Here is a 21184-nt window from a genome sequence, read left to right on the forward strand (position 1 = left end):
GGCGCCACACACAACATGGCGGCAGGGTCGTGTCGCGGTGACGCGCTGCCGTCAAGCGCGACCGGCTGTAAAAGTAACCGCGCCTTTTTTGCGACAGCGGGCGCTGAGGGGGTGGTGGCAGCAGCGGAGCGGCCCTGAGGGACCGAGGTGGTGGCGGCGGCGGGATGGCTGGGTGTGCTGGGCCCATATACCTGTAACGACCATTTTTGCTGCCGAGGAACGGAGCTTTGGGCGGGGATCGGCTGCTGCGTGTGGGCCTGGTGCTGGGGGGAGCCGTGCCCGTGCTCGGAGGCCCCGAGAAGATGCCGGTAGGTGGGGACGGGGCGCTACGCTGCCTGCTCTTCACTGGGAGAGTGGTTAGGCCCTGGAACAGGCTGCCCAGGGAGGTTGTGGATGCCCCGTCCTTGGAGGTGTTCAAGACCAGGTTGGACGGGGCCCTGGGCAACCTGATCTAGTAAAGGTGTATGTTTGGTGGCCCTGCCAGGCAGGGGGGTTGGAACTACATGATCATTGAGGTCCCTTCCAACCCGGGTCATTCTGGGATTCTGTGCACTGAGGTGTGTGGGCTGGAGCGCACAGCTCTGAACCCGAACCTGTCCCCTTAACTGTGCTCTGAGTTAATTTGGTGGCTTACACTGAGGAGCGTAGAAGCTTTGCGTTGCTCGTACCTGCCCTGCCCCACTTCCACGGTCACCGGAGCTTTTCCTGAGCCATTTACATGGTAATGGAGGCAGAGTTTTTTCCGTGTGGTCTCTTATGTGCACAAGGTGAGGAAATGGCTGCTTTAAATGTTCCATTGATTCAAGGCAGGAAGAAGAGGGAAGGTGAGAGGGCATAAATAGAGGAAGGCTTGGCTTAGGCTATGCAGGAGTACTGTCAGATACGGGTTTGGCAGTTCACTCTTCAAGCAAGCTGCTTATCTAGTATTACAGTGGTAGAAGTGAGAGCTTGTGCTGGCACAGCTGAAGGGATGAGTCTTCATTGGGCATTGATGCTACATAAACAACCTTACAGTTGCACAAGGCATCCTGAAGCATCGCTTTTGTATAGCAGGGTTTAAAAGCATAGTATGTATTCCCACTCTTTCTGAAAGTGTTATCCTAGCGATGCACATCTGTGTGCCATACAGCCCTTCCAACTGCCTTTATTTTGCCACAGGGAAAATTTGCAGGGTCTGTTGGAGTAGATGGGGAAACAGTTTCAAACTGGAAGAGGGAAGATTTAGGCTGGACATAGGAAAAAAGATCTTCTAAAGTAAGATTAGTGAAGCACTGAAACAGGTTGCCCAGAGACGCAATGGATGTCCTGTCCTTGCAGATATTCAAGGTCAGGCTGGACCAGGCTCCGAGTACCTGATCTAGCTGTGGGTGATCCTATTTGTTGCAGGGGACTTTGACCAGATGGCCTTTAAGGGTCCCTTATAACTGAAACAATTCTATGATTCAGTTTCATGCTGCCTTGGGTGCACCGGGAGCTTTAAGGGGGTACAGCCAGGACAAATACCCAGGCTGTCCAAAAGGATCTTCCATGTCGATGGGGTTATGCGCAGCAGTAAAGCAAGGGGATGTGGTGCAGGGAGCCTGCTTTGGCAGGGGGGTTGGACTCGATGATCTCTAGAGGTCCCTTCCAACCCCTACCATTCTGTGATTCTGTGGGAGCGTTTGCCAGGGCTGCTGTTGCTCAGGGTCTGACAAGGTGTCATTTTACTTGTGCTGAGCAATTGTGTTTATGTTGCTTGTTTTCCTTGTTTTGTTTTTTCTCTTAGTGTTCTGTTTTGTTTTTAGGGTTGTTTTACTCATTGTTTTATTTTTCCCTTACTCATTTGACTTATCTAAACCCCCACATGTTCTCACTTTCACCTGTCTGATCATTTTGCTCTGCGGGAAGCAGCTGCATCGTGCTTAGCAGCTCACTGGGGTTAAACCCCAGCACTTGGGGAGGTTGTTGCGTGTCAGAAACTATGAAGAGAAAAAAATATATATTAATAGTTGGTGTTTTTCTGCCTTCCAGATTTGGCACCTGCAGATTCCAGGTTTCCTTGGGGGCAACGCTGCTGGTAATTGCCAGGTGATGGGAAAAATTCGGGACCAGAGGAAGCAGACGAGGCAAGGTTTGGAAATGTTAGTGGAGTGTAAGAAGGTGGTGAAATTTAATGTCATTTCTGGGCACAATTAAAAAGGAGTGTGAAATCTGTGAATTGTAGTCGAAATGGAAGAAGAGGTTTTGAGGTCAAATGGAGAATTTGCTTTAGAGGGAACAGGAATTGAAGGTGATGATGTGTTGTAGTGGAAGCACTGAGTAAAGCCATTCTGTACTGCTGTGGTTTGTGCCATCTACGTCTGCCTGATCTTCTCCCTAGTGTCTTGAAGATTGAGTGTTTGGGGATCAGCAGTGTGAGCAAGCTGTAGCTTGCAGCATCCATAATTCCAGTAGAAAACAATCTGTAGTTACAGAATTACATAGAATTCTCAGGACATATCTTGTACCTCTGTGAAAGTTTTCTAAAAGCTGAATCCCCTGGCATCAACAAGCTAAATCAAAATGTTAGCCTCACAATTCAAACCATAGAACATATATGTTCCATTTAATGGTCCTCCAGCGTGAACGTACTGTATGCTTCAATGCTTTCATCAGTATTGGGAGCTAGTACTTGGCTTCACATTCTGTTACTATTAGCATTGTTCTCCAGTTCCTAGCTTCCCCCTGTTCCCTTCTGTCCTCACAGTGACAGCTTTGTGCAGACATAGTGCTTGTTTTGTTTACCCTGAACTGGCACAGCCCTTAATTTCCTGTTTTCATAGGGGAGCTTTAAAAGTGCATAGGGAAACAACAGCGTGAAAAGAACTATTTATCATCTTCATAATACAGTATTTTCTTGAGCACGCTCTTCTGAAACAGAAAACACCCATGCTGTGACCAAAGGATTGGCGTAACCATGATGCCTACAGGTTTCATTTGTCTGTATTGTGGATAGCAGCATAGCCAGAGAAGCTCAGAGCTAAGAGTGAAAGTCTGAAATCTGCTTGGGATCTTTTCAGGAGTCTGTGGATTATACCACATGCTGCTGTGGCTGTGCTGTAAGCATTCCAGTAGGAAGGAAAACATGGCTTGCTTGTGCTATTGTGTTTTATTAGCTTTAATCTTAGTGAAAGCACATGCACGCACACACACACTCACTTCTTTCCCAACATTAAGGTCGGTGCCTTGGGAAGATTCTCTCATCCTTACACTTGATCAGTGCTTGCAGAAACGTCCAGTCACACATTCAGTAATCAGCTGTTTTGCCTTCTAGCAACTCAGATGAATTAATTTGAAGAGATACAGCACAGAAAATGCTGCCTTTATTATTATGGTCATGGAGATTTTTTTCCTTCAGAGCAAATTATGACTTTAGTCCTTATTGATTCATGGTGTTCCTCAATAGGTCTAATTCCAGCGGAGAGCAATGTGATGGATAAATCAGGACTGCCCAGCTAACACAGATTCTCTTTGAATCTCATATTACAATAACTAGATACAGACTCTAGGGATTTAAGTGATGATTTCATTTGTAATTTTTAAAGTGAGCAATCTTAGTTATATTGTGTATCAGAACAATGTTATTTATCAGTTCTGTGAACTTGACTGTGATGCTTCTGTTTTGAGAATGAGCTGTGTGTCCTGCCTGAATGGAGCTGGGTTAAATAAAGTTTTAAAAACTTAAAGAGTATTATTTTACCAGATTTCAACTGCTTATTGTCAATATAACTGGATTCTATTAACTTCAATTCTACAAACAAATCTGTAAGGGTTTGAAATGAAATGCTGGCTGGGTGTTTGCACTATGTGTCAGCATCACTAATAACTAAAAGACTGATTTTTGTGCGTGCGTGTGGTTTGTTTTTATTTCCTGGTCTAATCAGATCTATTGTGTTGAATTGTAGGTTTTGAAAGCTGTTAGGGCAGCGTTCCATTCAACATCTAGCTGATTAAACATAGGACTCATTAACTTAGGAAACACAACTGAGCCTTTTTCTTTCTAATTTTTCTCATAGGCATAATAAAGCAGTGAAGAGAAACTGAAGGAAGTACTATATATCTTGCTGATGAGACAACTGATTCTGAAGTAACTGGACAAACTAGGTATATATGTAGTAAAATCTAAAAAGGTAGGATATTCTCATTTTTTTGTTTTATTTTAAAAAACTCATAGTTAATTAAAACTCCAAGTTTACGAAAATAATATTGTATGTTAAGGTGAAAGAATCATAGAATCATAGATGGAATCATATCAGATTTTGGGATCCATTTACTGAAGTCTTTGCTTTCAAAATTCAGACAGTCTTGATATAAAGTGAGGATACTGACCTCTAGCAGTGCAGTCCTCCAGTTCTCAATTAAATCTTGAAGTCTGTAGCGTATGCAAGTGCTTGCATTCTCACCAGCTCTGTATTTGCTTTAAGATCTTTATATTTCTGGAAATGCATCTAGGATTTTGTGTAGTAGATTCTGAACAAAGACTGTTTTATTTCTCTTTGTTAGTAGGTTGAAAGTGCGTGGAAAGCATGGGTTACGATATTGAACGTTTCGTTGGCTACGTTAATGAAGGGCTCTTATGTTCCATCTGCCGTGATGTGTTGGAAGATCCACTACAGGCTCCTTGTGAACATGCTTTCTGTACTGCTTGTATACATGGGTGGCTTGTTCATCACAGTAACTGCCCCGAAGACAGACAAGTGATTGATGTGTCTGTGTTACGACCTTTGTACAGGTATGCAGTTGTCTCTCCATATGTTGGAATTGTAGGAATTTAGGATTTTTCAACTTTACTCGCTTAGATTCCTCTCTTGTCACCTACTGTCACTCAAAGTTGTCTTTACCCAAACTGATTACTTGCTTGAAACCATTAGCATTTTGTATTTGTTATAAGCAGCTTTTGAGGTACTGAGATTTCTAAACAGAAAGAACACTTATTTTGCTCTCCATCTTTGCATGTATTGAGTGTGAGTTCTAGACACATGTCAGGATATTATTCTGAGCACTCACAGCAGCAAAACTTTCCCAAGCAGTTTTAGAGAAAGCAAGTTTAACAGTACCCTAGAAGTATTTTCAATTTCCATTATGTCTCACAGGTTCTTCATAGAATCATAGAATGACTGGGTTGAAAAGGACTACAGTGATCGTCTAGTTTTAACCCCCCTGCTGTGTGCAGGGTCACAAACCGCTGGACCAGGCTGCCCAGAGCCACATCCATTTCATGGTTGGACTTGATGATCTTGAAGGTCTTTTCCAACCTGAGCGATTCTATAATTCTATGATCCAGTCTGGCCTTGAATGCCTCCAGGGATGGGGCATCCACAACTTCCTTGGCAGCCTGTTCCAGTGTGTCACCACCCTCCTAATATCTAATCTCCTCTGTCTCAATATAAAACCATTCCCCCTTGTCCTGTTGCTATCCGCCCTTGTAAACAGTCAGAGTAAACAGTTCTCAGGATTAACAGTCGCTAAACATTGTATACCTTTTATTTTTCTTTTTACTCTTATAATTGTCTATTGCCGGTAGTCACAGTTTTATCACTTGATTCTGCTTGGTGTGTAATTGCTGTATTGTCTGTTTTACTTAGGTTAAGTAACATTGTGTTTAAAACCTTTGGCCACAGGCATTGGGTTTACTCCATTAGTGATGAGAGTATCGAGAGCTAAACAGTATGGGATGCTGAAGTACACTGTGGGCAGTGCCAATGAAAGAGTAGCCAAAGTGTTTGGGAATACGTGCTAAACTAGTGAAAAGAGTTGAAAATAGTCAAAAATAAATAATTTGTTTGCACATTTAATTTTGGCAACTGAATTTTCCATCTAAATTTGTTTCTTTTGTTAGCTTGTTTGTTTCCAAAATCGTTGCTTGAATGCTTAAAAATATACATGATTGTAAACTGGTTCTTTGTAATTTTTCCTGATTACAATTTGAATCTTAACTTCTCTTCACACAGTGGAAAAATCATTTTTTTTTCAATAGTTTTCTGTCTTAAGAACATTTTTTTTTTGTGTGCATAGATATATGAAAAATGACCTGAATCGTCTTCAACTACACTGCAAAAACAGAGAGTTTGGCTGTGAAATGGTTTGCTCTCTGGAGTCTATAGACCGGCATGAAAGGGAGTGTGAGTACAGTCAGATACCCTGCTCCAATGCTGGTGAGTAACAGTCAAAGAAGTTCATCTTTTTTGTTCAGAAAATAGGCATTTTCCTTCTGTCCATCAACAGAATGGCAATAAAGGCCATTCATTTTTAAACAGAACTGTTGTACAACCTGCCCTTGGACTCTTTTTTTTCTACATTTGATTTCTAATTTATTTATACATGTATGTTCATCATCCATCCCATTGATTACAAGCTGCTGGTCTTGCGGTTGTCGTTACTGAAGTTACTTTAATGCTGGACCAGTGGCGGAAATGTTTACAAAAGATCACTTCTTAAAAACCAACAAATGTCTTAATAAGAGTTTTTGAGAGTCTGTATTATTAGTGCGTGTGTTATAACTATTGTACTTTATGTTCTAAAGAATATGCTTTTTCTTACTTTTCAACAGATCAACAGTTGCTTATCTCAGGATATTACAACCGCATTACTCGATTAAATGATTATGTTGGAATTAATGAAAATGCTTCTATTAGTTGCAAGTGATTGGCTTATCTTCTTGTTCTCTGTTCAGGCTGTACAGTTCAGATCGAGCGACGTAACCTTGATGGCCACTTGGCAGTGTGTGAATATCGGAGCCGGGAGTGCCCCAATGGTTGTGGTTACACCATTCTCAGTGCAGAAGACACACAGCACAATTGTGTAGCAGAGCTGAGAACTGAGCTAGAACTACTTCGGTACACATCTTCTGTATCTTTCTTTGATGTTTGTGTTTGTCTGGGCCTAAAATCACTGCATAAAGCACTTCACATTACTAGCACTGGATTCTGGTATGTGTTAAATAGTCCTTTAATCAATTAATACTAGAGAAACAGGGTATTACTTGTCTCTGCAAGCTTAAATTCTTACTGTTTTGATTGGTTTTTTTTTCTGTTACTTATTTGTCCAAATTATTACAGAACCTAAGATACCTTTGATTGCAGCTGAACAAAACTGAGCTGACTGTTTAAACTGATGGAATACCTCCCAAAAACTGGACTTGTTAGGAATTTCTTTTTTCCATTGGTTTGATATAGACCCAATTCCACGCTGTTTAATTATATTTCATTTCAATTTTTACAAATCATCCTGATTATTTTGTTAGGTACGGGCCAGTAGATTTATGTAAGCAGGAGGGGAGTCAACTCTTTGCAAGGGCAGGTAATATCAGGACAAGGGGAAACGGTTTTAAGTTGAAGGAGGGAAGATTTAGGTTGGATATCAGGGCGGAATTCTTTACTACGAGAGTGGTGAGGTGGAAGCAGGCTGCCCAGAGAAGCTGTGCATGCACCATCCCTGGAGGTGTTCAGTGCTACGTTGGATGGGACCCTGGGCAGCCTGGTGTGGAGGTTGGTGGCCCTGCCTGCAGCATGGGGGTTGGAGCTTCATAATCCCTGAGGTCCCTTCCAATCTGGGCCATTCTGTGATTTAACTTCATAGAAACTTATTTTTAAAGTCATCGAGACCTGAAGAATTCAGGTGCCTGGTTACTGAACGCAAAAGGTTAACGTAGTAACAGTGAATTTTTGGCCGTTGATGTGTACGTGAGCAGGTGATGACAGATACTGCTATAATTTATTGTCTCCTGTAAAAGTGACGAGGTGACATGTTTAGCAGCACAGTAATATTCACACTTCTTTTTTAATCTCAACTACATAAGCATAACAATTTACAGGCAGTAAATTATTTGAAGTCATAAATATCTGATCTCTAACTCATAGAATTACTTCACAAATTAGATATGTTTGTCCCCTATAACATAAGCAACAAGAATGTGTCACTGAAGACAATTTATGGATGATAGTGAGATAGAGAGATAGATAGAGAGATGTCCTGTACTGATCAGGCTGGCTGGCTGCAAGAAGACTTTGTGGAATTTGAAATATATATATTTTTTTCACCCGTGTTAAAAGGGCTTAAAAAGGAGAAATACTTTTTTAGGTCAGAAATGATCTGCAGAGTGGAGGAAGCGAAGCATGAGATGGAGTCAAGATTAGATTCACAAAGAAGACATATGGTCCAAAAAGAGAGTGTTCTGCAAAATGAAATTGAAGAGCTCAAAGTAAGTATGATCTTTTCCTTCCCCAGTCCCTTATAGCAATTTAGCTATTAGCTCTTCCCAGAAACAGTCTTCTCTTTTGTAAATACAAAGCCTCAGATGGGGGTAAGTTTTATGAAATATAGAAAGCAAAATGTGCTAGCACAGCACTTTGTATGGGCTAATCAGCTGTGTTGGGAAGCAGACTCAGTGTTGGTTTTCTGCAGTTTATCTAATTCAAATTAATTTGGAGCAAGCCTGAATATTGCTGTACAAGGACTACATTGTTTGATGCACACGTAACCTGTCAGCAAATACTTTTTAGAGCCTGAAACTAGGGCATACATCACAAATCAAATGTGATTAAATAGCCAGCCCCTTTTTTAGTAGTTCAAAGTGTCTTAATCCAGTGCTGACACAGAGCCCTACTACAGACAATGGTGTTTACGCTGTTGGTCAGCTCTGACCAAAAGGTTGGAAAGCTGCAGTGTAAATCAAATCAAATAACAAGGAAGGCTGTGTTATCTTTTAATATATCCAATTCTTATTGTATCATGGAATCACGATTATTAAAGCCCAAAGCAATGGGAAATGCTTTAGAGTTTTTCTTTTTCGAGGATTTAGAAATAAAATTAAGTAAAATCTGAATGTAACCAAAATGTTACTTTGGTTGGGGCATTGAGGTAAGAAGTTTAAGCAGCAACCAGATAAATTCACATGCTGCTTCAAGTCTTTCATAAGAAACATTTTGCACTTGGAGGAAAACTTTGGGAATTTTTGGGAGAAGACCATTTAAGAAGGTCAATACTGGATTGTGTCTTAAATTGCTCACATTTCTTCTGCAAACAAAACCAGTAGATGATTTCAGTGTTGTTAATTTATAATCCATTACCCTATGTGCATGACCAATTCCACTCTGCTACACCATCGCTAGAAAAGTTCATTTATTGCAGTAAATTGAGACTTGCATTTCAGAGTCAGATGTCGCGAGTGATGTCAGATGTACGTTCCCTCATGGCCGCAGAGAGACAGCATCGACAAGAACTGGAGCAAGCAGAGCTGGAGAAACGGGAACTAATGGAGCTGCTGAGGGGGCTGCAGAAGGACTGTCGGTTAAGTACTGCAGAAGGAAGCAGGAAGACAGCAAACTTCCGCCCCCTGACACGTCTAGAGAGTGCAAAACGAAAACCTAGGGAAGTTACAGTTATCTAGATACAAGTAAGCTCAAAAAGCATTTTCTTCTTCTAGTTTCTGTGACCATCTGGCAAACTTCTCCACTCTCCATGAGCGACTGGTAAATCATTTCTGGTATGTTTACTTTCCTCTTGGGTCATAGGAACAAATGGGAAACTTTTTCTCACAGAATATGGAGCATTATACCCAGTAAATTATAAAGATACTTTCAGCTGTATGTTATCATAAAGAAAGGGGAAGTTAGTTGATTTGCATCTCTTCAATATGTCATTTATAGAACTATATGAAGCCTGAAGACCAGAACAAGTCAAGATACTTAAAGATTTTTTTTCTTTTCAATCCATTATTAAGTGTAGTTTGTGCATATACTTGAGAAAGAAAATGTGATTATTGGTAATGACATTTGAGATCTACTGAATTTTGGGAGAGTCAGTAATGCAAGTTAATGGATTTATTCTTGTTGTTTACATGGTCTGTGGGAGGTGTATGAAGTATATTTCAAAGGTGAAAAGAAAGCACTTTAAATTCTAATTCTACTGCTGTGTAACAACTTCAAGTGAGGATGACTTAGCCTCACTGCTTATCTGACTTCCCAGGCTTGACAGATACACACTTAGGAGATACGTACCAAAGCCCAAGGTAATAGCATCCCCAAAAAACTTCTATATAGATCTGTGTGTAACTTGGGGTTTGTGGGAAAAGGTCTTGCATTTTATATAATTATTTGAAGATTTTTTTAAGTGAAAGTATCAGATTTCTACCAGGTCCTTTAGATCTAAGTTTGGTCCATAGAGTACTCTTTAAGAGATACATACGTACTTTGAGTATCTAATTTTCTTTTAGCAGATTTAAGGCTGCTTGTACATTAATATCCACAATTAGGGCTGTTTGCATAATGGCTACTTGGAGTGTTTTTATTAGGGCTCAAGTCTGTAGCTGTGTAAGAGCTTCACAACAGATGGACAAATACTGAATTAAGGGGCCATGTGCCTGTAAAGGCTGTAATACTCATGAGAAATCTGTATGGTTTGAAGACTCATTCTATACTTCTCACAAAGCCTGTTTGTGTTGATTTCAGTGCTATAACTAAGCCATATTCTGTCTCCTGGTGCAGCTCTTCAGTGGAATAACTAGGGAAGATCCTGGCCTCCTGCTTACTGAGTACCTTCAATCAGTTTTCAGGACAGCTGGGTGCAGGCACAACAGTCTTAATAAACCCCTTCTCTAGTTTAGAAAACATACTCATTTCTGTGTCTAATTTCCTGTCACTTGGAACAACACTTTTGTGGCTAAGAACATAACCAGAGAGAGAGACTGCAACCTTCTTTAGCACATTCATTACGTGAGTTGGACTCGTGATCTGTTTTCTTAATTTCAGGCATTAATAAATCCTTATCACTTGCTTTTCCTTCAGAACTGCTGATGCAACTGCACACATCTTCCGCTTTTATGCATTTAAAACTAAAGTAATTCTCCTGTAAAGGTTTTATTTTGTTTTCTGAAGCTATTCACAGGAAGAGCTATGACCAAATATTTATTTGGTTGTCACTTTACTCTTTTTATATCCTAGGTTGAACTACAGTCATTGACAGTATTTAGCTCATTATTAGCAGTCTCTTCCCGTTCATGACATAGAACCTCTCTTAAGCAGCCCTACTGAACAAAGTGAAGCAGTAGCTATAATTGGGGAGAATTCACACCTAACATTCAGTGATCAATTCCCATATGTCAGTGTGCATATTAGAGCTGTAGATAGAAAGTAAGAATGCTCTTATTATCTGGTGTTCTAGTTAAGAAAGCTTTTAGTGTCTGTTTCTTTTTTCTTTGGTGCCTGTTCACACTAACATTCACACTGATTTCAAGGCTTCTTAGCAACATCAGATTTCATGCTCTTAGGATCACCATATTTGCAGGGTGTGTTTTTCTGTGTTCTGTAATTGTGTGGTTGTGTGATGTGACTTGAACTATCTTGCTTAATGTGAAAGAAGAAAATTCCTTCAACATCCTGCTGAACTAAGATGAGCTGGATTGGGGTGCAGTAATAATATCTTCCATTCTGAACAGGAAAAAAACACAAGGAACTAGCTTTGTGCGGGATCTCTGTGTTTGTTCTAAGAATTTCATCCTCTGATTTCTATCACTGAATTTCTTCTAGTATAGAAGAAAGTGTTTATTTATATTTGCTGAGCAGTTGGTTTCTGTTTGTCCCATAAGTGACACACATGGAGTTATGTGAGAAAACACATCTTAGGAGGTAAGGGCTGACTTTCTGCTGCACAATCTATGGAGCTTCTATTTGCCAGCTCTGGAGGGTCTGAACTTCCAGTGTTAAAATGGGGCAGTGCTTTGAGCCCACTTGCTGCTGGAATGACCTGTCAGCTTGGGTCTCCTTGAGCTGAAAGAAAGCACGTAGGTATTTTAAATGGGCTATACTAGCTGGTAACATATGTTCCTTCTGGTTATTGAAGACTGATCCTGTTCCTCAGTGATGGTAACTTGTCTGCGCTTCAGATGTTCCTCTACTAGGGAACCACACACTGGGCAGTGCATGTTAAACATGGTCATTGTTTTACCTGTTCCTTAAAATTAACTCGACTGAAATGAAGCAGCCCACTGTAATAATATCTTCTCTAGTTTTACCTTTTCCAGTCTCATGTCTCACACAGTTGATAGTAGCAGCTAGCAGGAGTAAGGAATTTTTTTCTTTCTTCTTTGAAATTCTTATAAAAGGATTAAGTAAGGGTCCAAACAGTGTAGTAGATGTTGTAAGTGAAGGTGCTCACTTAAAAGTGCTTCTTGTGACTGCAAACAAGGATGTTAAATATTCTCATAGTACATCACAACACAACGAATTCCATTTTCTCACAGTTGGAACTGTGCTGAGATCACACCGAACAGTTACTTGAGTGGACCAGAAGCCATGCAAGCAGCTGTACTTAACAGCTACTACAGAGAGCAAAGGCTGGGTAGGCAGGAGTCTGGAAAGAACTGCAGGCTTCGTGTCTGCAGTTCAGCCTGAGAGCAGTGATGCAGCAACAGCAGCCTCTGCAGCAGCTGGCTTACCAACACAGATTGCTGCCGTGGGGCATCACAATTAATAATGTACCGTTAGAATTAAAGGGAGATTAAGTCTGTGTTCCCAACTAAATGCAATAGTACCAAATTTGCAAGAATCTCAGACAAAACTCAAAGAGAGCAAGTTATTAAATGAGATTACAAGGAACAAATCCTTATCCTACGTTAAACTGGGTGAAAATAAGAGTAAGGCTGTATTTAAAGAAATGAACACTTTTAAAGTGACTGGAAATGCTTGGCTTTGAAAGGAAGGTCAACATTTACCTACTTAGTCTGAAGACTTGTAAGATACCAGTTAAAAGTGTTTTGAAATTACTTCCCTTAAACTGGTTTCTCCACTTGAGTTGTCAAATTCAAGCCAAAATACTGCTTCCTCTGTTTCCTTTGTGGTTAAAGCTACATGCTCGTTCTCCTGCACTCCTCCTAAGGCAAAGCTTGTCAGTGGTCTCAAGTCAGGGTTGAACCACTGCTCCTAGGGTCAGGTTATTTTACTTGGGAATAGTTGGGAGTGCTTCTGCTAAGTTTAGCTGACATAGAATGGAGAACCATGCACCTGAGTCAGATATGAGAGTTGCAAAGCAGAATTCTGCTGGCCTTGCTCATAAAGATGACAGGTTTGTGTACAACTCTAGTACTAGATTAAATGTCCTTTATGAGGTTTGCTTCATGCTACACAATCACACAATTGCTGAGATTAGTGTGGACCTCTGGACGCCATCTGATCTAAGCCCCTGGTGATCCCCATGTTCCATCCCCATGGAACACCCAGCACAGGGTGCCCAGGGCCATATCCACAAATGCAGGACTCTCTTGTCAGGGCAGAAGGGAATGGAATTACACATGCAAGCAAAATACCAAATACATTGGAGAGTTTTGACTGGGATGAAGTGTTTAAATCTGAAATGCTTTTAAGCATTAGGTGTTTTTTAGAAATTCAGTGTGTTAATAGACCCCAGTCCTTATAATATATAATATAGACAGTCTCATAAATGAAATTTTCCATACATTGCCCTCTTGGATGTTTCTGGTATGGTGCTTTTCTACAGCTGACTTACTTAAAAGTGCTGGATAGTATTTAAAAGGAGCAGTGCTGGCCTTTCTTGTGTGCTGCTCACAGGACGAAGTACGGTAGGTCAGGGAGATTTTACCACAGATAGATGCCTTTATAAAGACCTACAATTCTATGCAACTTTATATATTAACAAATAAACACTGAATTGTCTTCCAGCATTATGGTTCACTGCCAGCCTAGTTACGTTTTCTACCTTTATAAATACAAGGATAAAACAGTGCTTAACAGACCCTAATCTCTAGTCTGTAAAAGAAACAGTATTTGTATCACTTTGAAGTACAGTTTGTATAAAAGTTGAACTAATAAAGGGTTATACCATAACTAATGCAATGTTTGTTCATTTCTTTCTGTTACAGAAGTTTGAGTATCTGCTTGATCAGATGAAATAGGTTACTTCAGCCATGCTCTGTGTGCAGCACAAGCAGCCGTGAAGAAGCTATGATACAGGGTCAGTGCATTAGAGCAGTTAAGACTATATCCACCAGCAGCACATTCTGCCAAGCAGAGGGAATATGCAGCAGTAAGCAAAGTAAGCCATTTGCTCAAACAGTAAAACCCTTCCCATGTATTTTTCTCCAGCCTTAACTCATAGTTTCTGAATAGTGCAGCCGTTTATAAAAGAGGAGAGCTAGCAACTGGACTAAAGAATGTGACAGTCCAGTTCTGCGAAGGACAGCATGATAACAAAGCAACATACAGGGGAAAATTAATTCACCATCCATCAAGTAAAGAATCTCATCCTTAATGCAAGTTTTTTGTACTTGTAACAAGAACCCAGTAGGTCTATGGTCATCTAAGAACAGGAGAACTCAGAAGTTGTAAGCTAGATAGGTAGGTATGTATGTATGTTTGTATGATAGATACATTGGTCTGGTGGTTGGTGACCTTGCACGCAGCAGGGGGGGTGAAACTCGATGATCTTTGTGGTCCTTTTCAACCCAGGCCATTCTATGCTTCATTCCATGATTCTATGATTTGCTTAAATACTAGCAGTCAGGATACAGGGCAATCTAGAGCATGATTTAGTTTCATACAGTGCTCTGCATTATCTTAAGTACATTCTGTTACCTGATGGGAATAGTTAGTTACCCAGCAGGGAAAAGGCAGAAAACTTGCATATGACAACTACAAATAGTATTTGCCCGTGTCTGGCAGATAACACACTTATCTGCCCAGGCACAACCATGTTTCAGGCAGTACAGGATAATTAATAATAAAGGCTGAAGCTGCTGAAGATTTTGGAAACTTGTCTCACCCTTGTCCTATAATATATGCATCTGACTGTGCTTGACTATTCCATTAACTGAACCAAGGCAATTCTTCCGCATTTCAGCTGTCAGAACAGCCATTAATGACCAACTCCTTTCCTTACCCAACTCCTGGCACACGGACTGTGTACTCAGCCCCAGGACTTAGGAGGAAGAATTGTGTTGCACTGTGGATCTGCTCCACATTCTTGCTCATCCCAAGCGTTCTTTTCATTGGATGGGTGTGCAACTACTGAAGAGTGTTTTGACACAGGCATTAGCTCCACATAGGAAACCACCTGAATGCCTATTTTTGGGCACAGTATAAACAGCTGAATTTAATGCTTAGAATGTTATTTACTCATGGAAGGATTCCAGTTTAATAGAGTCAAACCAAATAAAGAGCATTATTTCAAGTTGAATTTATCCAAGAAAGGAACCACTTTGCATCAAAGGGCTACAGAGTTCACTAACAAAAAGAAAAAAGACACACTTCTTTTTCAAGTTTAACTAAATTTACAGATTGCATAAATCTTAAAGAACTTTACCAACCCTTTGTTTCTTCCCAGTCTGAAAATGATTAGTGTGACATGCCGTATACTTTAAACTTTCAAGAACAAGTACTGTAAATGTACACATTTATTCCATGCCCGACACTTTTCATTTCAAATTCCCTGACAGAAAACAAATGATTCGTATCCCTGCTAGTTTCAAACACAGTAAAGGTTTCTTACAACATTGAAACCCTTTTAAAGACATGGTCTGAAGGGGTTGACTTGAAAAAATATTTACGCAGTGCTCCTTAAAAAAATAGCATTAATACCTGTAATGCCTGAGAGCTCCGCCCGTTTTAGTCATTACAACCGCATCAATAGTAGAATTGCATCTTGCTGTTATTTTCACCGTTCAGAAAACTCTGTGAGTTCCAATCATTTTGTTTTGTTCATGTTTGTTTAATTGATGACAAAAATACACATTTATGTGAATGAATACTGTTCCCTTTAAGTGCACCCAATCAGTCAATAGAATCTCACCGCTTCCTTAGGTTATGTCAACTGACTTTGTGCCAGCTCATCAGCTCGCAAACCATGGCACGTTATGGCCCAGAGCCTCCTGCAGCCAGTCTGTTCAACTGGGGCCTTCTGTGATTCAGCTAAAAACCATCCTGATTTAGCCAACCAGTACAAAGGCAGAAAAAAATAAATTTGAAGCGTGATCGTAATACAGAAACACTTGAAATAGGTTGTTCAATTTATGACACTAAGCTGATTAGCTGTCCCCAAAGGAAGTTACGATTACTTAAAACGTTACAACTGCACCTTACGTAACCAGATGAAGAGCCCTTTATATCACTTTTGTAACACCAAGAGACCAAAGCATTAGTGAAGGTCACGCCTCGGTTAATGGATAGTGAAGCTCATGAAGTTCATGGCCATTTAAAGAACTACTACTCCTCACTCCACGCAACTGAGAAGGAACGCAAATATGTAAACGTGTTCCATCAGTCTGTGAATATAACATGAAAATAAATTCAGAGGTGAATCTACTGGTAACACTTCTCCACAACTCCAACTTGCAAAAGTTTTGCTCTTTGCAATATACCTGCCTATGAATTACCAAAATAAAAATCCAAGCTATCTATTCAAAGGGAAGTTTTAGTATTACTGCTTCACTACATGGTTGTTCAGTCCTCACATGAATCTATGCCCTTCCTTCAGCTACGCAAGTCAGCAGATGGGTAGGCACCAATTCCCTCCAGGCTCTCTGGCAGTATGGGTATCCTGCTGTTGAACCACAAAGCATGGTCTGTTTTCCAGCAAAATAAACATTTATGCTCCTGAATGCATGAACTGGAATTATAAAGGGAATTCTAGGATGCTGTCATATTCTCACCCAAGTCAGTGACAGATTTTCTATGAACTTTAACAGGTGCAAGATCTTGCTCAAGTGTCTACTCACATTACCAAAAATGTACAAAAAAAAAACCCTATATAAATTAATTAATCCATGAAAGAATACAAATATAACTGTAATTTCAGTCCATCTTCTATCACCTGCTACAACTTCTCTTGGATGTACCTCAATCGTTAGGAACTGAGACTGGCTAAGGAAAGGGCTAGTGGCTCTAAACCTGAGAAAAAAACTACAGTTGTCTTACATACATTAATATAGCATTTTCTTGCAATAATAAGTCACACACAAAACATCTGTACCTTGCTTTTGGCACAAATAATATTTTAGAAGTCTTTCAAGGCTTAACTCAGCGAGGTTCTTTACCGAATAGTCTATGCTGTCCACCAAAAAATTTAAACATTCTTTCAAAAGGAACAAAAAAAAANCAAAGCCCAAGGTAATAGCATCCCCAAAAAACTTCTATATAGATCTGTGTGTAACTTGGGGTTTGTGGGAAAAGGTCTTGCATTTTATATAATTAGTATCAGATTTCTACCAGGTCCTTTAGATCTAAGTTTGGTCCATAGAGTACTCTTTAAGAGATACATACGTACTTTGAGTATCTAATTTTCTTTTAGCAGATTTAAGGCTGCTTGTACATTAATATCCACAATTAGGGCTGTTTGCATAATGGCTACTTGGAGTGTTTTTATTAGGGCTCAAGTCTGTAGCTGTGTAAGAGCTTCACAACAGATGGACAAATACTGAATTAAGGGGCCATGTGCCTGTAAAGGCTGTAATACTCATGAGAAATCTGTATGGTTTGAAGACTCATTCTATACTTCTCACAAAGCCTGTTTGTGTTGATTTCAGTGCTATAACTAAGCCATATTCTGTCTCCTGGTGCAGCTCTTCAGTGGAATAACTAGGGAAGATCCTGGCCTCCTGCTTACTGAGTACCTTCAATCAGTTTTCAGGACAGCTGGGTGCAGGCACAACAGTCTTAATAAACCCCTTCTCTAGTTTAGAAAACATACTCATTTCTGTGTCTAATTTCCTGTCACTTGGAACAACACTTTTGTGGCTAAGAACATAACCAGAGAGAGAGACTGCAACCTTCTTTAGCACATTCATTACGTGAGTTGGACTCGTGATCTGTTTTCTTAATTTCAGGCATTAATAAATCCTTATCACTTGCTTTTCCTTCAGAACTGCTGATGCAACTGCACACATCTTCCGCTTTTATGCATTTAAAACTAAAGTAATTCTCCTGTAAAGGTTTTATTTTGTTTTCTGAAGCTATTCACAGGAAGAGCTATGACCAAATATTTATTTGGTTGTCACTTTACTCTTTTTATATCCTAGGTTGAACTACAGTCATTGACAGTATTTAGCTCATTATTAGCAGTCTCTTCCCGTTCATGACATAGAACCTCTCTTAAGCAGCCCTACTGAACAAAGTGAAGCAGTAGCTATAATTGGGGAGAATTCACACCTAACATTCAGTGATCAATTCCCATATGTCAGTGTGCATATTAGAGCTGTAGATAGAAAGTAAGAATGCTCTTATTATCTGGTGTTCTAGTTAAGAAAGCTTTTAGTGTCTGTTTCTTTTTTCTTTGGTGCCTGTTCACACTAACATTCACACTGATTTCAAGGCTTCTTAGCAACATCAGATTTCATGCTCTTAGGATCACCATATTTGCAGGGTGTGTTTTTCTGTGTTCTGTAATTGTGTGGTTGTGTGATGTGACTTGAACTATCTTGCTTAATGTGAAAGAAGAAAATTCCTTCAACATCCTGCTGAACTAAGATGAGCTGGATTGGGGTGCAGTAATAATATCTTCCATTCTGAACAGGAAAAAAACACAAGGAACTAGCTTTGTGCGGGATCTCTGTGTTTGTTCTAAGAATTTCATCCTCTGATTTCTATCACTGAATTTCTTCTAGTATAGAAGAAAGTGTTTATTTATATTTGCTGAGCAGTTGGTTTCTGTTTGTCCCATAAGTGACACACATGGAGTTATGTGAGAAAACACATCTTAGGAGGTAAGGGCTGACTTTCTGCTGCACAATCTATGGAGCTTCTATTTGCCAGCTCTGGAGGGTCTGAACTTCCAGTGTTAAAATGGGGCAGTGCTTTGAGCCCACTTGCTGCTGGAATGACCTGTCAGCTTGGGTCTCCTTGAGCTGAAAGAAAGCACGTAGGTATTTTAAATGGGCTATACTAGCTGGTAACATATGTTCCTTCTGGTTATTGAAGACTGATCCTGTTCCTCAGTGATGGTAACTTGTCTGCGCTTCAGATGTTCCTCTACTAGGGAACCACACACTGGGCAGTGCATGTTAAACATGGTCATTGTTTTACCTGTTCCTTAAAATTAACTCGACTGAAATGAAGCAGCCCACTGTAATAATATCTTCTCTAGTTTTACCTTTTCCAGTCTCATGTCTCACACAGTTGATAGTAGCAGCTAGCAGGAGTAAGGAATTTTTTTCTTTCTTCTTTGAAATTCTTATAAAAGGATTAAGTAAGGGTCCAAACAGTGTAGTAGATGTTGTAAGTGAAGGTGCTCACTTAAAAGTGCTTCTTGTGACTGCAAACAAGGATGTTAAATATTCTCATAGTACATCACAACACAACGAATTCCATTTTCTCACAGTTGGAACTGTGCTGAGATCACACCGAACAGTTACTTGAGTGGACCAGAAGCCATGCAAGCAGCTGTACTTAACAGCTACTACAGAGAGCAAAGGCTGGGTAGGCAGGAGTCTGGAAAGAACTGCAGGCTTCGTGTCTGCAGTTCAGCCTGAGAGCAGTGATGCAGCAACAGCAGCCTCTGCAGCAGCTGGCTTACCAACACAGATTGCTGCCGTGGGGCATCACAATTAATAATGTACCGTTAGAATTAAAGGGAGATTAAGTCTGTGTTCCCAACTAAATGCAATAGTACCAAATTTGCAAGAATCTCAGACAAAACTCAAAGAGAGCAAGTTATTAAATGAGATTACAAGGAACAAATCCTTATCCTACGTTAAACTGGGTGAAAATAAGAGTAAGGCTGTATTTAAAGAAATGAACACTTTTAAAGTGACTGGAAATGCTTGGCTTTGAAAGGAAGGTCAACATTTACCTACTTAGTCTGAAGACTTGTAAGATACCAGTTAAAAGTGTTTTGAAATTACTTCCCTTAAACTGGTTTCTCCACTTGAGTTGTCAAATTCAAGCCAAAATACTGCTTCCTCTGTTTCCTTTGTGGTTAAAGCTACATGCTCGTTCTCCTGCACTCCTCCTAAGGCAAAGCTTGTCAGTGGTCTCAAGTCAGGGTTGAACCACTGCTCCTAGGGTCAGGTTATTTTACTTGGGAATAGTTGGGAGTGCTTCTGCTAAGTTTAGCTGACATAGAATGGAGAACCATGCACCTGAGTCAGATATGAGAGTTGCAAAGCAGAATTCTGCTGGCCTTGCTCATAAAGATGACAGGTTTGTGTACAACTCTAGTACTAGATTAAATGTCCTTTATGAGGTTTGCTTCATGCTACACAATCACACAATTGCTGAGATTAGTGTGGACCTCTGGACGCCATCTGATCTAAGCCCCTGGTGATCCCCATGTTCCATCCCCATGGAACACCCAGCACAGGGTGCCCAGGGCCATATCCACAAATGCAGGACTCTCTTGTCAGGGCAGAAGGGAATGGAATTACACATGCAAGCAAAATACCAAATACATTGGAGAGTTTTGACTGGGATGAAGTGTTTAAATCTGAAATGCTTTTAAGCATTAGGTGTTTTTTAGAAATTCAGTGTGTTAATAGACCCCAGTCCTTATAATATATAATATAGACAGTCTCATAAATGAAATTTTCCATACATTGCCCTCTTGGATGTTTCTGGTATGGTGCTTTTCTACAGCTGACTTACTTAAAAGTGCTGGATAGTATTTAAAAGGAGCAGTGCTGGCCTTTCTTGTGTGCTGCTCACAGGACGAAGTACGGTAGGTCAGGGAGATTTTACCACAGATAGATGCCTTTATAAAGACCTACAATTCTATGCAACTTTATATATTAACAAATAAACACTGAATTGTCTTCCAGCATTATGGTTCACTGCCAGCCTAGTTACGTTTTCTACCTTTATAAATACAAGGATAAAACAGTGCTTAACAGACCCTAATCTCTAGTCTGTAAAAGAAACAGTATTTGTATCACTTTGAAGTACAGTTTGTATAAAAGTTGAACTAATAAAGGGTTATACCATAACTAATGCAATGTTTGTTCATTTCTTTCTGTTACAGAAGTTTGAGTATCTGCTTGATCAGATGAAATAGGTTACTTCAGCCATGCTCTGTGTGCAGCACAAGCAGCCGTGAAGAAGCTATGATACAGGGTCAGTGCATTAGAGCAGTTAAGACTATATCCACCAGCAGCACATTCTGCCAAGCAGAGGGAATATGCAGCAGTAAGCAAAGTAAGCCATTTGCTCAAACAGTAAAACCCTTCCCATGT

General features: G+C 40.1%; 1 protein-coding gene across 6 annotated transcripts; it reads left to right on the forward strand.

Annotated features, from left to right (window-relative positions):
• Positions 1-79: 79 nt before the first annotated feature.
• Positions 80-20942, forward strand: LOC107310355 (RING finger protein 151-like). Of its 6 annotated transcripts, none has more exons than XR_001553570.2 (9): positions 80-308; positions 2011-2110; positions 4035-4148; positions 4522-4750; positions 6034-6173; positions 6692-6854; positions 8098-8218; positions 9170-10152; positions 17235-20942. XR_001553570.2 is itself a non-coding variant. In XM_015855907.2 (9 exons), exons 4-8 carry the CDS (start codon positions 4545-4547, stop codon positions 9404-9406), a joined length of 867 nt encoding a protein of 288 aa, XP_015711393.1. In that variant the 5' UTR covers positions 80-308; positions 2011-2110; positions 4035-4148; positions 4522-4544; the 3' UTR covers positions 9407-9412; positions 13892-14433. The 6 variants fall into 6 exon arrangements, 5 of the variants coding, with proteins under 5 accessions (XP_015711393.1, XP_015711391.1, XP_015711390.1 ...); XM_015855907.2 differs by lacking the exon at positions 17235-20942 and adding an exon at positions 13892-14433 and having other exon boundaries at positions 9170-9412; XM_015855905.2 differs by lacking the exon at positions 17235-20942 and having other exon boundaries at positions 2011-2139; positions 9170-13860.
• The last annotated feature ends 242 nt before the right edge of the window (positions 20943-21184 follow it).

This window comes from Coturnix japonica, chromosome 2, assembly GCF_001577835.2.
Source record: "Coturnix japonica isolate 7356 chromosome 2, Coturnix japonica 2.1, whole genome shotgun sequence".
NCBI lineage: Eukaryota > Metazoa > Chordata > Aves > Galliformes > Phasianidae > Coturnix > Coturnix japonica.

Excerpts from the sequence above, each read along its gene's own strand:
- LOC107310355 (XM_015855907.2), top strand. The coding sequence starts at position 4,545 with ATGGGTTACGATATTGAACGTTTCGTTGGCTACGTTAATGAAGGGCTC. Across the intron at positions 6,174-6,691 it reads GATACCCTGCTCCAATGCTG|GCTGTACAGTTCAGATCGAG; the intron begins GTGAGTAACAGT and ends TTCTCTGTTCAG. Across the intron at positions 8,219-9,169 it reads ATGAAATTGAAGAGCTCAAA|AGTCAGATGTCGCGAGTGAT; the intron begins GTAAGTATGATC and ends CTTGCATTTCAG.